General features: G+C 37.0%; 1 protein-coding gene across 1 annotated transcript; it reads left to right on the top strand.

Moving 5' to 3' along the window:
• The first annotated feature begins 33 nt into the window (after nt 1–33).
• LOC127650763 (CREB-regulated transcription coactivator 2-like) lies at nt 34–7,698 on the top strand. The gene is made up of 14 exons (XM_052136391.1): nt 34–331; nt 908–1,009; nt 1,164–1,271; nt 3,539–3,600; nt 3,794–3,871; nt 4,066–4,166; nt 4,330–4,403; nt 4,507–4,550; nt 4,644–4,864; nt 4,968–5,419; nt 5,873–6,652; nt 6,804–6,860; nt 6,992–7,139; nt 7,342–7,698. The coding sequence occupies exons 1-14, from the start codon at nt 152–154 to the stop codon at nt 7,467–7,469; spliced, it is 2,535 nt and encodes an 844-aa protein (XP_051992351.1). The 5' UTR covers nt 34–151; the 3' UTR covers nt 7,470–7,698.
• The last annotated feature ends 6,663 nt before the right edge of the window (nt 7,699–14,361 follow it).

Below are 14,361 nucleotides of genomic sequence, written 5' to 3'. Positions count from 1 at the left end.
ACAAATGAGCTCAGCAGCGATGTTTACTATACCATTCAGAACTACAATACCCATAAGGCATCACTAAACGTAGTCAAAAGTGTTGTTTCTTGGGTCAGTTAGCGAACTCTGTACGAGTAAGACAGTCTATTTTCTAATATTTTACGAAATAATGCATATGTCAGGAACTAGCACTGGGGAGATAGGTAACGGGCAGGGGCCCGGAGCAGGATCAGTACCTGGCGGCTGCAATCTTCGTAAATTCAGCGAGAAAATCGCCCTCCACACTCAGCGGCAAGCTAAAGACACAGCCGCTTTCCGAGAGGTTATGATGGACATAACTTCCATCAGGGTGAGTCCAGCCACAGCACATAACGTGTCAGGCCTCGCTTTCGGCTCATTTACAACAAATGTCATATCATATTTAAGAAGTTTTGATAACGCTAGCTGAATAGTCTGTTGAAACTTTTAGCTGTTGTTTGCCTTCTGTCAACAGAACAGCTTATGGTACAGCTACAATAATTTTTTAGAAAGAAGTAAGAAGGATTCAGGAAAAAGATAAACGAATGGAAATAAAATAAAGTGTTTTATAAAACATTTATGTTCCAAGAGAAGCTCGAATTAAGCCTTTTAGCATATGGGCGTGATTCAGCAAGTCCACACTGATTATGCCAATACACATAAATAGCACTTTGTCAGTCAACCATCTAGTCTCTATTTCAAATTAGCGTTGCAGACTGAAGCCAAATGATTTGTAAATCCCAGATACAGTGCCTGTTTTACATTAGGATGCAACAGGCTTTGTTTCCCGGTGGTCCTGAGGGTAAATGTTGGCCTCTGGGGAGATTGATGAGATTTGGCTTCTACTCAGTGGTGGTGGATTTTGTTTTTATGTTTCTGTGACCAGCAGCCACCATTCCCTCCACAGGTTGAGGCTGAGAGAGTTCGTCAAACCAGAGGCACGGTCCCATACTATGGAGGATCGCTGCCAAATGTCAACCAGATTTCAAGATGCTCCACAGAGACCCAGGTGATGGTTTTTGGGTATTTTGAGTAATATTATTATCATCTTTTCCATTTAAATTGTGGAGAAAGGATGTGAATTATATATTTTTTGCTTTTCATATAAAGTCTCTCTATTTGAAATAATGTTTTTATTTATTTTTTTTTCATACCATTTACAGTTTCCCTACAACTCGGACCCAATTTATCTCACCCAGCAGCTCCTAGAGGCAGGTGAAGGGTACAGAGAATTACAGCCCAGTCCTCTGGCCAGATCACACAGGAGACATGTATCCATACTTCAATAATATCTGTATAGATTAGTTATACGGGGAGTTGCATACTGTTATTCCATCAACTTGCGCTACCCTGTTGGCTTTCGCTGTTGTGCACCGTCTCTGTGTTTATGTCCACGTCTCCTGCTGTACACATTTAGATGCACTCTACAATATCGACCCCCCCCCCCATTTATTTCTAAATATTAAGTTTCAAACTCTGATATTTTGTTGGACTGTCTTTAGCTTTGATTGCGGTGCGCAAACGTTGTGGCATTGTTTCAACAACCTTATGCAACATCATTTATTCCCATCCTGAGATGCATTCATTTTTGCCCTAGATCTTGTATTGACGATGGGAGAGTCAAAACACTCCATAAAGTCTTCTCCAGCACATCCTGAAGATTTTCAATGGGGTTAAGGTCAGGACTCTGTGGTGGCCAAATGATTCCTCATGCTCCCTGAACCACTTTTTCACAATTTGAACCTGATGAATCTTGGCATTGTTGTCCTGGAATATATCTGTGCCGTCAGGGAACAAAAAATCCATTGATTGGATAACCTGGTCATTTAGTACATTCGGGATGTCAGGTGAATTAATTTATTGCCGCTTAACGTTGCTGAGCCTAGACCTGACCAAATGAAGCAACACCAGATCCTAACACTGCGTCCAGAGGCTTGTACAGTGGGCACTATGCATGACGGGTGCATTGCTTCATGCACTTCCCTTCTTACCCTGACACGCCCATCGCTTTGGAATAGGGTAAATCTGGTCTCGTCAGACCACATGACCTTTTTCCATTGCTCCACAGTCTACTCTTTATGCTCCCTAGCAAATTGAAGTCCTTTTATTCTGAATAGCCTCTCTAACAAGTGGCTTTCTTGTGGACACTCAGCTGTTTAGTCCCAATCCTGTAAGTTCTCGTCACATTTGTGTGTGTGGAAATGCTCTTACTTCACTATTAAACACAGCCGTGAGTTCTACTGTCGATTCTTTACGATGTGATTTAAAGCGTTTTAGTGATCTCTGATCACGATCATTCATGATTTTTTTTTTCTGACCGTATTTCTTCCGCGAAGCTGATGGTTCATCACTATCCTTCCAGGTTTTAATAATGCGTTGGACAGTTCTAAACACAATTCCAGTGATTTCAACAATCTCCTTAGTTGTTTTCTCTGCTTGATGTAATCCAATAATTTGCCCCTTCTGAAACACAGTAACCCCTTTTCCATAACCATGGGATACATCTTCCGACATGGTTGTATAAGAAATGAGAAGCTACACACTGCATCAGTTAGGGTTAAACAATTTATTTTCTTACCATACAAAATATGACATAATAGGACATTATTGTTTTATGTGTAATACTTGAATCAATTTGAAAATACATGTTCAATCTAAATAATCATATAAGGTTACCAATGAATTTTAAGGTAACTTCAAATAATTTGATGCGATAAGGAGTATATGTGTAGGCTTAGAATAGAATTATATTAAGAAATATATTTAATGTTACAAATATAGAAAAAATAGAAGAATTCATTAGCAAGCATTTTTAGCCCCCATATATTGCCCTGAGCCCTTGTAAATTTCTGACCCTGACATCCACAACTCCAAAGTCCATTTCAAGGCAAGTAATTTCACTTGGTGGCAGAATGCTCCCGGAAAGCTCTTTTCTGTGGATACAAGTGACATAAAAGAACAGCTCCTATCTACTTACAGTAAATTGGGAAAGACCAAAATCCCAAAAATAGATGGTCAAGATTATGCTAAAAAAAACATATGTAAAATCAGCAGTGAAATCTGACAACAAAAGTGTCATAAATTGTGCTTCTTTATTTTGCTCAGTTGGTCCAACTAATGTGCATGCGCTTTCTTGAGTTGACTGACAGGCGATGATAAAATTGTGATTTACAGGTCCGGAGAAGTCATGGAAATTTCTTTAGTGAATATTTATTTATATGTATTATAGTTATATTCTGCATGGTTCAAAAATATTAAGTCTACATTGAACCACATTCAAATCAGAACTTTTTTTTTATTTTTTTAAAGAGACATTTATACACTTAGATTTGTACTCTTATATTTATATTTGTAGAATTGTTTAAATCTCTTACCGGACATACACAAACAATCCTCTCCATCAATCTTTATACAATTATTTTAAAATACCTATCAATTAATGACTGGCAAAGTCATGTACTGTAAATGTTTTGGTCAAATGGTGTGGATACATACATTCCTAAATTCACGATTGTTAAGACTTAACTTCATCTCACAGTGCGATAGTGCTCCCTATCTCTCTTCCCACTTGTCCCCTCCTCGAGGTCCTACCTGGAGAAGGTAAGGTTAAAAAGAAAGTGTGCACAAAACAACACATCGACCTTATTTATAGGTCCAAGTAATCTTGTGTTTGGTAAACCACAATGGTGTCACCATTAGATGTGCTGATGAATTGCCCCTTAGCTTTTGTTTGCACTAGTGCTTTGGGAATTTAGTGTTGTTGTTTTTTTTTATATGGTGATGCTCATTTCAGCTCCAACAGAAATTGGTCCAGTTGTTCCTCCACTGAGAAGAGCCAGATGGTCCATCTTCCTCTGACAACTCTAAATAGGTAAACAGAACTCACAAGTGTTTCATACGACTTCTGATCCAAGATCAGCTCTTGTGCATATACTGTACAAAAATTATATTTGTTATATTTGTATATCTCCAGCTCTAAGAATGAACATTGCTCTAGAAGTGTTATCTAAGTCTCACATTGCCCCATTAATGCCAGTCACTCTCTAATCCTGTTCATCCACTCAGAACCAACTCTGATTCAGCCCTCCACACCAGTGTGCGAAACACCCTCTTGGATGGCCGCCTGAAATCTGCCCAAATCCAGAACCCTCATGCCAGACATAGTGGTCAGTTTAACTTTTGCAAAGTTGCATTATCTCACATCCTACCATTACTAACATCACATCATATGAAAAACATATTAAAATTTTGTCTGCAATTACTTGCTTTTATAATTTAATCTGTATTTTGTCTGCTATAACTTTTTTCAATTAAACTGAATATTCTAAGGGATGTATGCATATCCAGTGCCACTAATTGAAGAAAATATACAAGAGGAGACAACATCTCCCAAAATAAAGAAGGTATTAGTTCTGTCATATCTATATCACTTTGTTGTTATATGTATCTAATGTCTTTATTTGAAAAACCAACGACTGATTATCTTCATTGCATGATCATTCCTAGTTATCCTTAATGACATCATCAGGATGTGAAACACCTGTTGTTCAGTAAGTTTCTTTTTAGTACTAGGCTTTATGCTTTTTTTAATCACAATTCTGCTTGTCCTTTTATAGACAACTCTTTGTTCTTTTTCTCTCCAGCAACTTCCCATTGCCTGAACACCAGGTCTCTACCCTTGCAGTCCCATCTGCCCTCAATACCAGCGGCTCTCTTCCAGACCTGTCGAGCCTCCATCTGCCTTCTCCGCTTTCTGTAGTCCAAGATTCTGAGCACCAAATCTTCTTTACCTCTCACAGTGGCACAGATCACCTGAGTGGCACTTCCACAAACCCTGACATTATGGCTGACTTTAACTTACCAAGTATGTGTTAAAATGTGGCAATGTATGGATCTACAAATTGTTTTAAATGAGGAGACTCAAGACTGTTTTTTACAACTAACCCTATGTTTCGTCATTCTGTTAGGTCTGTCATCATCTCTTCAGGCATCTTTAAGTAATCCTTTACTCCAGTCTTCACTCAGCAGTCCCAACATCCAATCATCTCTCAGCAGCCACTCCCTCCACAGCTCTCTGAGCTCCACTTCCTTACGCCTGTCACTTAGCAACTCCTCCCTGCAGTCATCGCCCAGCAACCAGTCCCTGCAGTCCTCCCTTAGTAGCTCTTCTCTAAGTAACCAGTCTGTCCAATCATCAGCCAGCCAATGTAGTTACAGCAGCGGAATTGGCGTATCCCGCTCTTGCTCCTCCTCCTCTCTCTCTGGTTCACCTCGTGTAACTGGCCATGCCCATGCCACCCCATCACGGAAGAGAGCCCAGCTCAGCCCACTTATTGTACCCGGTGGTGGAGAGTCCCGCTGGCAACATCCAAAGCAGTTTTCACCCACAGTGTCACCAATCTTGTCTTCTATAACCCAGGCAAGTTTGATTAACAATGAAAATCTTATTTGATCATAGGGTGTCTGCAGGTTCTCAATCCTACACCTGGAGGGCCACTTTTCTGCAGAGTTTAGTTCCAACCCTTATCAAAGACACCGGAACAAGCTAATTAAGATCTTCAGGATTATTTGAAAATGAAAGGCAGGTGTGTAAGAGAGAGGCTTAAACTAAACTCTGCAGGAAAGTGGCCTTTCAGGAGCATAGTTGAGCTGCCCTGCCTTAAAGGAATATTTTGGCCGAAGATGACAATTTTCTCATCATTTACTTGCTCTCGTGACATCCCAGATGTGCATGACTTTCTTTCTTCTGCAGAACACAAACCAAGATTTCTAGGAGAATATTTCAGATCTGTTGGTCCATACAATGCAAGTCAATGTTGTAAAATTTTGTGGTATAGAACTGTTTTTGATGTGCTTGAAATGTTTCTCACAGGGTCCACTCTTCAACTCTAACAAAGTTTTGAAGGAGACAAAACCACCAGCATATCCCTGCAGTCAGCACCTGAAAACTGCTCCACCAATGTCCCATCAGCCAATTCGGACGCATTTTCAGCCAGAGGCACAGCATCAATCCATCCCTGAGATGGAACAGTGGAGTCATGATCATACAAACTCTCAGCTTGAACACCAGCCACAACAATCACAACATCAAACACATAGTCAGACACAACAACACCCGTTTAATTCACAGCACCACAATTACAAACAGAGTCGGCAACATCATTCACAACCACAGACTAAATATCAACAGCAGCTGCAACATTTTGCTCAGCAACAGTCACTACGACAACACACCATACAGCAACCACTTACCCAGCAACAACAACATCAACTGTACACACAAGCAAATCAACAGTTCCAGCTTCATCAGTTATACAAAGAGCAGTACCAGTGCCCAAGCCAGTGGCCTTTGCCATGCCAACAGGGCCAATACCAAGGTCAACATTCTCAACAGCAACTTCAGCCTACATCTTTGCCCACTCAAAGTCAGGAAAAAAGCTGGAATCGAATGACAGGTCCACATGGCTACCCAAACACACAAGTGAAAGGCCCTCAAAGAGCCTGTATGCAGATGCAGGAGGAGCCAAATCCACAGTCTAAGGTTAATTTTAACAAGACTCAAGCAGAGAGATCAAGGATATCAGGTTTTGGGGAAAGGGAAATCATTGCAGCAAGTTCAAGCTCGAAAGATAAGAGTTTCCAATTGAACAAGGTGAGGGCTTTGGCTTTCAGATGTTTTTAGCAATCCAGAATAGCAGTGCCACACCTCATCTTTACTTAATAAACCTTTACCCGTTTAAATTTAAATGTAGAAGTTAGGTTTAGGGAGGGTGATGTGAATATACATCCTTATTTTGCTACAGGAAACATATGTTGGTTTACACCTGACCCCTAGCCAGGCAAAGGTCCTCTCCCAGCAGGTAGATAATTTATTTTGGTATTAATAATCATCCATTCAGCTTGTACAGGTCTTATTCATTATCTTTGGCATATGCTGTGTGTCTCTGCAGATGCAATGCATTTTCAACTGTCTTGTTTATCATCCACACAGCTTGAAGGGCTTCAAAAGGAACCTCTAGGAGGCAGTAGATTGTCAGATCTTAATTGTCAAGAAGCAGAAAGCAAGAGTATACTACCACAGCATAACCAAAGTTACAGTGCTGGAGAAACACAAAATATTTTCAACATCAGCTTATCAGGTAAGATATACTAGATAAACTGCCAATCGGTGGCCTGTAGACTCTGTTAAGAGTGATTATGTTTTACTGTAGACCACATTGCAGTATAGAACCAGCATATTATAATAAAAAACTTAGTTTTTCTGTTTTTCATTTTCAGATTCTACTGTCATTCACTTGTCTTTATTTTTTTTAACAAATACATATTTCTCCACCTTTTCAGAGCAATCAACCTGGCTGGACCAGGATATATCAGGCCTGTCCGACTCGGTCCTGGAGTTTGATCTTGAAAACTTTGGCCTGGACAGTGAGGGTCTTCCTTCTCTGGAAGACTTGAGCTATTCACAATAATAACTTAGCTATGCAGTTGTCTTAAATAAGTGCACAAAAATTGACATATTAAGGAAGATTACTTTTAAAGTAAGGTCAGTATTGACAGTGAACTTGGAAATTGACAATGAACAAATAGAATGTAAATCATTAATTGGCTTAAAGGTCCTTTAAGGTAACAAACCTAAAAAAGACTAAGAAGAATACAAAAAGGGTTTATTCTTTGCACACAGTGGTCAGAGTAGCTCTATGTGCCTTAATATGTATTTATATATATATATATATATATATATATATATATATATATATATATATATATATATATATATATAATATAAATAAATAAATAAAAGGCCAGTTTCTTTTTTATTTACAATACTTCATTGCAATATTGATTGTAAACACTTTAAATTTAAGTATCAGCTCCAAACTTCATCTTTAACTGAGATTAGCCTCATAGCATATACATATATTCTCATTTTAAAGTCTTTTGATGTTGTTTTTTTTGTGTGACATCTGCCTTTTTGGATTTTTAATAATATTTCTGTTGCAGTTAAGCTTTATTTTGACAAAATAATTTTGATATATTGCATTTTAAATCTTTGCTTTATCACCCTCTGGTAGAGGTGATCTTGTTATTTTTCAGTATTTTTCTTCAATATGAAATTTTCGAGATTTTCTCAATATGCATATTGGAAGATATTTTCATGATTTACCGAATTAATCTGTTAGAATTAATCTTAATTTGAAATAATATTATTAATATAAAATATTACAGAAACACCCTCTGTAAAAGTATTGCATTAAAAAAGTGGACTAACACAAACATATCCAAGTGTACACTTTTTATTATTGTTTAATCAAGTAATTTTTTTATATAGTGCTTTTCACAATACACAGAACTACTAGTCACAGTTCTGTTACTAGTAATGTACAATGTGGATGTTCAAGTGAGGGACTGATTTACAAATTTACATTATCTCCACATTTAAGTCACAGACACAATGTATATGTGCATTCATATGCTATTTGTGCATGTGTTTCATAAGGAAGTGATCATTTAGCAAATTCTTTCATCCAAAGTGACTTACAGAGACATTCCCTCTGGAGCAACCTTAATAGCCTTGCTTAAGGGCACAGTGTGATAGTTTATGCATCGTCCCTGAATCAGCCACACCAGCCTTTATAAAGGCGCCAGTCTGTGCTTCCTCAGACTTAAATCTAGTGCATAATGCAGTTCAGTTTTATTCATCAGTTTTTCAGTTTCAGTTCATCTTTAGGGTTTTAGATCAAGCAGGCCTATATAAATATTGTTTTACTTGATAGCATGGGAGTACAAACTTAACATGCCTTAAACCTGGAATAATTCTTTAAGTTCAATCAACAGCATTTAGGGAATACTGTTGATAACCACAAAAACATATTTTGACTTGTCCCTCCTTTTCTTGAAAAAAGGCGAACATCTGAGGCAAATACTTTGTTTCAGAGTATAGCCACGAGATATACACGTGTGTTAACATGAATTTAATGTTATCAAATTGCTTACAACTCTTTTCTGTGTATAGTTATGTCCAATTTTAAAACTGTTGCCGACGTTATGCTGTAAACCCTAAAACAACCATAAAAACAACTATTTAAACAACTTATCAGCTTGAATAATACACAAGTTTTAACAGAAGAATTAATGTAAGTGCTTTTATTCAATTCTAAGCTTCACATTTCTGAATCACTTCCATTGTACAGTTGAAGTCAGAAGTTTACATACATTTAGGTTGAAGTCATTAAAACACATTTTGTAACCACTCCATAGATTTAATATTAGCAAAGTCATTTGGCAAGTCGTTTAGGCATCTACTTTGTGCATGACATGAGTCATTTTTCCAACAATTGTTTACAGACAGATTGTTTCACTTTTAATTGACTGACAATTGCAGTGGGTCAGAATTTACATACACTTTACAAGCACTAACTGTGCCATTAAACAGCTTGGAAAATTCCAGAAAATGATGTCAAACCTTCCGTCAAGCTTCTGATAGGAGGTGTACTGAATTTGAGGTGTACTGGATGTACTGTATGTTATGGCATACCTTCAAACTCAGTGCCTCTTACCTTGACATCCTTGGGAGCAATTTCCAAATGCTTGAAGGTACCACGTTCATCTGTACAAACAATAGTACTTAAGTATAAACACCATGGGACCATGCAGCCATCATACCGCTCAGGAAAGAGATGCATTCTGTCTCCAAGATATGAACATAGTTTGGTGTGAAAAGTGCAAATCAAACCCAGAATAACAGCAAAGGACCTTGTGAAGATTCTGGAGGAAACAGGTAGACAAGTATCTATATCCACAGTAAAACGAGTTCTGTATTGACATAACCTGAAAGGCTGCTCAGCAAGGAAGAAGCCATTGCTCCAAAATCCAGAAGAAAAAAAAAGCCAGACTAAAGTTTGTGTGTGCACATGGGGATAAATATCTTACTTTTTGTAGAAATGTCCTCTGGTCTAATGAAACAAAAATGTAACTGTTTGGCCATAATGACAATAGTTATGTTTGGAAGATAAAGCCAAGAACACCATCCCAACTGTGAAGCAGGGGGTGGCAGCATCATGTTGTGGCGGTGCTTTGCTGCAGGAGGGACTGGTGCTCTCCACGAAATACTGAATATGGCATCATGAGGAGGGAAAATTATGTGGATATGTTGAAACAACATCTCAAGACATCAGCAAGGAAGTTAAAGCTCAGTCACAAATGGGTCTTTCAAATTGACAATGACCCCAAGCATACCTCCAAAGGCAAATTGGCTGAAGGACAACAAAGTCAAGGACTTACAGTGGCCATCACAAAGCTCTGACCTCAATCCAAAATTTGTGGGCAGAACTGAAAAAGTGTGTGTGAGGAAGGAGGCCTACAAACCTGACTCTGTTACACCAGTTCTGTATGGAGGAATGGGCCAAAATTCCAGCAACTTATTGTGAGAAGCTTGAGGAAGACTACACAAAACGTTTGACCCCATTATTCTGACACTTCACATTCTTAAAATGAAGTAGTGTCCTAACTGACCTAAGACAGGGAATGTTTTCTACAATTAAATGTCAGGAATTGTGAAAAACTGAGTTTATGTATTTGGCTAAGGTGTATGTAAACTTCTGACTTCAACTGTAAGTGCCTCACTGTAACATTGAATGTTTTTTTTTTTTAACCCTTTGATGCACAACATGGGTCTAAAAAGACCCGACTGAGTTTTCATTTTCTATATCTTTGCAAGAAATTAATTTCATTATTCAGTATTCCAGGTATTCCTCAATTAAATTGTTTTAGATCATTAAAAATCCTAATTGAAATTTTTCATTTCTTTTCGAATAAAAATCGTTTTTGTATCGCAATCCTTCTAATGGGTCTAAAAAGACCCGTATTCATTTCCTATGTTATTTCAGTGATGGCTGAGTGTTTCTTTGCTGAATCTTTAAAATATATGGGGTTTTTTCTTTCTTTTTTCTTATTCCAGGTATTCATTAAATATTTTGTTTTTGATTTCCACAAATCATTATGTTAATGTTTCCTTTCTTACTTTATAAACAAACACAGTTTTTTTTTATTTCTACATCAATTTTACATACATGGGTATAAAATGACCCATATGGAAACCTTTGATATTTGCACATTGTTGCAAGTAGGAACATTTACTGCAGAATACTATTCACCTGCCACACATTTTACAACTCAACACGGCTGCTTTTGTATATTTGATGCAAGTATTATTTTATTTTAACCACAGAAAATATTTTATATTTTGTAAAAGATGGACATCATTTTTGAATATTAGGCTATCGGTTACCTTGACCTTGTAATCCTAGAGAGAAATTACTTGTGAGAAGGAGAAACATGTCCAATACTACTATTAGCTATAGCTATCTGGTAACATATTCTAGCTAGCTAATGTTAGCTACACTAAAAAAAAGATTGTATTTTAAAGCTTATTTACATGTAGAAGGCCTAACAGTTCATAATCCTTCATATGCTGAAATGATTCAATGTTTTAAGAGTTTAGGGTTCTTTTTTCCCGCCTTTTTGAGTTTTGAATTGTAACTGTCAACACCACCACATTACTGGTGCTCAGCAGTCATCCAATTACACATACTTGATAAGTAAATTTGATATAGTAACACAAAACCTAGAAAAAATGTAAATAATACTTTTTGGTAATTGAAAACTAGATTTTTTTATATTTATAAATCATGGAATTTATAGATCATGGAATATTAAATGCTTAAATAAATTGATCTCAAAAGATAAAAAAAAAAAAAAAGAAAAGTCCAGCCATGCATGAAATAACATAGGAAATGAATACGGGTCTTTTTAGTCCCATGTTGTGCATTAGAAGGGGTTTCCATAGCTTGCGCATCAAAGGGTTAAGGAGGGATGAGTCCAAATTGTGTATGATTTTCTACACTGTCACAAATGCTGTTGATTGAGCTTAGCTTGTATTGCACACGGAATATTACTGCAATCCAGTGGACCTGCAGGAGAACAATAGGTCAGTTGGCATGTGAATGAAATGAAATGGTTTAATTTTTTGTATTAGTAAGACACAACCTTTTTCAATAGAGGATGTTTAAAAAAATAATTATTAAATACTGATAAAATTGTATGTGTATACAGCAGGTTGATAAGTTATTGTTTTTAGTTCTGTTTGGTTTATGTGTTTGATTGCCCATTATGGTGTCTTCTTGCAACCTCTAATCAACACACCTAAAATAGCAAATCAAACAACTAAAATTGATGAGCTATTAATCAAAAGCTTTGTGATATTTTCTTTCCTAATTTACCATTCTTCTCAGGTATCACAAAATTGTGTAGTCTACAAAAAAACGCATAAAATCACGTTGAGCTCAAATGTTATCTCACACCTTGCATCTCTGTTTTTCTTTAACTTTTGCTGTGTCTCTCATAAAGGCTGATGTAATTGTTTCTGAACCTTCCCTGGGATGAGGATTTCCTCAAATCTCCCAGAGAGAACCACAGGTCTGTGGTTGCTTTGCTATCTCTAAAAGAGTCAATGAAGCTGGACCCAGTGTTAAAGATATACTGTATGTGTAACCACTAGATTATGATAAATGGAAAAGCATATTGTTCAACCTATCTACCATGCACTTTATAAACCGCTTTAATTCATGATATCTCATCTCTCTCCCTTTCTCCCCAGTGCATAATAGAGTTAGCAGCATATAAAAGGCATGGAGAGAGTGGTGAAAGATTCCCTAAGTGTTAGGGTGGATTATCACTGTGACCATGTCCATGGTTAACTGGGCAGCCATAGAGTACCTAATGGGATAAGGGGAGAGCGGAACAGTAGGTGAGGCCCATCTGATGCCTTCTTTCTTCCTCACTCACTGGTCTCTTCCACTTTCTCTGGCCTGAGGACAGTCAATTTAACAAAGCAAACTGATTTGACAGGCTCTTTTACTCTCTTTCATAATGCCCACACATACAGTATGTCTGTGCTTTTATTCTATGCCTTTATGTTAACAAATAATCAATTTGGAGTTCTTGGACCAATTGTCCTGAGAATATTTAGATAACACAATGTGATATATGTAAAATAGTATTGAGCAGTGGCTCCCAAATATTTTAGGCCACACTTAAAAATGTATGCATATATTATATAACAAAAAAATTCAAACCAAGTGGCATTTGTTTGCAAGATAGCACAAGCACAAACAAAGAATTTCTCACAAAAGGTTTGATATAATACTAGTTGAAACAAAAGGTTTTTGGGCACCTTAAGGTTGTCAAGCATTAATGGAACATATTGATTGCTAATGTGGTGAACTACTTGTGTGGTTACACTGCTTGAGCTTGCTTGACTTTTTGCTCTTTTATATGTTATGCAAAAACATTCATACTTTATTAAGTTTGACTCAAGTGGCCAAATATGTTTGGGGCCACAACAGTGTGTCTATTCAGAGTGTGAAGAGAAACAAATATTATTATGTATTCATTCTTTTAACATTATTAAAGTGCTATAAAGAATTTTAATGGGCTCGCTCATATGCATACTACATACTACATACTCCATTTTTGTAAATTAGTTCACTATATAAAGTTCATGTATATGTTTTTGCTATGCGAATATGTTTTGCCAGCGTGCAGTTTAACAGCCTTTTTATAGTCTATTTTGTACTAAATCAAACCTGTTTTCTGCATCTCAAACTCCCTATTCAATTTGTTTTCTAAATACACTTCCCTTCTATTAGTAGTCTTTAATGTGAGAGGATGGGCCCCTGGGCAGGCAACCCTTTATTTAGCATGCAGATCTATTAATATACTAGTTCATATGCTAATCACTGCTAATTGAACCAGTTTGGTGGATGATTTCCTGGGTTTAATGGTTCAGGGTGTGTGACCACAGGGTGAGAGTGGTTTCCTAGAATGGTTGGACTATGAGAGTTTAGGATGCTAGAGATTAGGCTAGAATAGGAAATGTATTATCATATTAGTACTTACATTAACACCAAAAAGTAATGCATGAATCCAAATACATAAATGCAGGAATCTCTAAGGATATTAATGCAAGGCATTATGATTTGGCTCTTTTTGAACTGTAATATAAACAGTGAGACTTCAGTTAAATTATATCCTCTTATACCCAGAAATATGGACTGATATTAACCAGGTCCCTTCAAATGAACCTCAAACCACACACAATACGAATTGCTCTGTCTACAACAATGACCATCAAATGGTTAAGGCCTATAACTTTTAACACCATACAGTTCTTCCTGGTTATGTTTCATACTTAATTTTTTATTTTATTTTTTAGATCAGGTAGGTTATTGCCTGTTTGGATTCAACGAATTGGTCACCTATGAAAGACTTTAGTTTTCTTTTTTATGATCGCAAATTATATGC

The sequence above is a fragment of the Xyrauchen texanus genome, chromosome 10 (genome assembly GCF_025860055.1).
Source record: "Xyrauchen texanus isolate HMW12.3.18 chromosome 10, RBS_HiC_50CHRs, whole genome shotgun sequence".
NCBI classification, from domain to species: domain Eukaryota; kingdom Metazoa; phylum Chordata; class Actinopteri; order Cypriniformes; family Catostomidae; genus Xyrauchen; species Xyrauchen texanus.
Note: the sequence above shows the minus strand (reverse complement) of the source record. Positions and strands in the feature narration are given on the sequence as shown.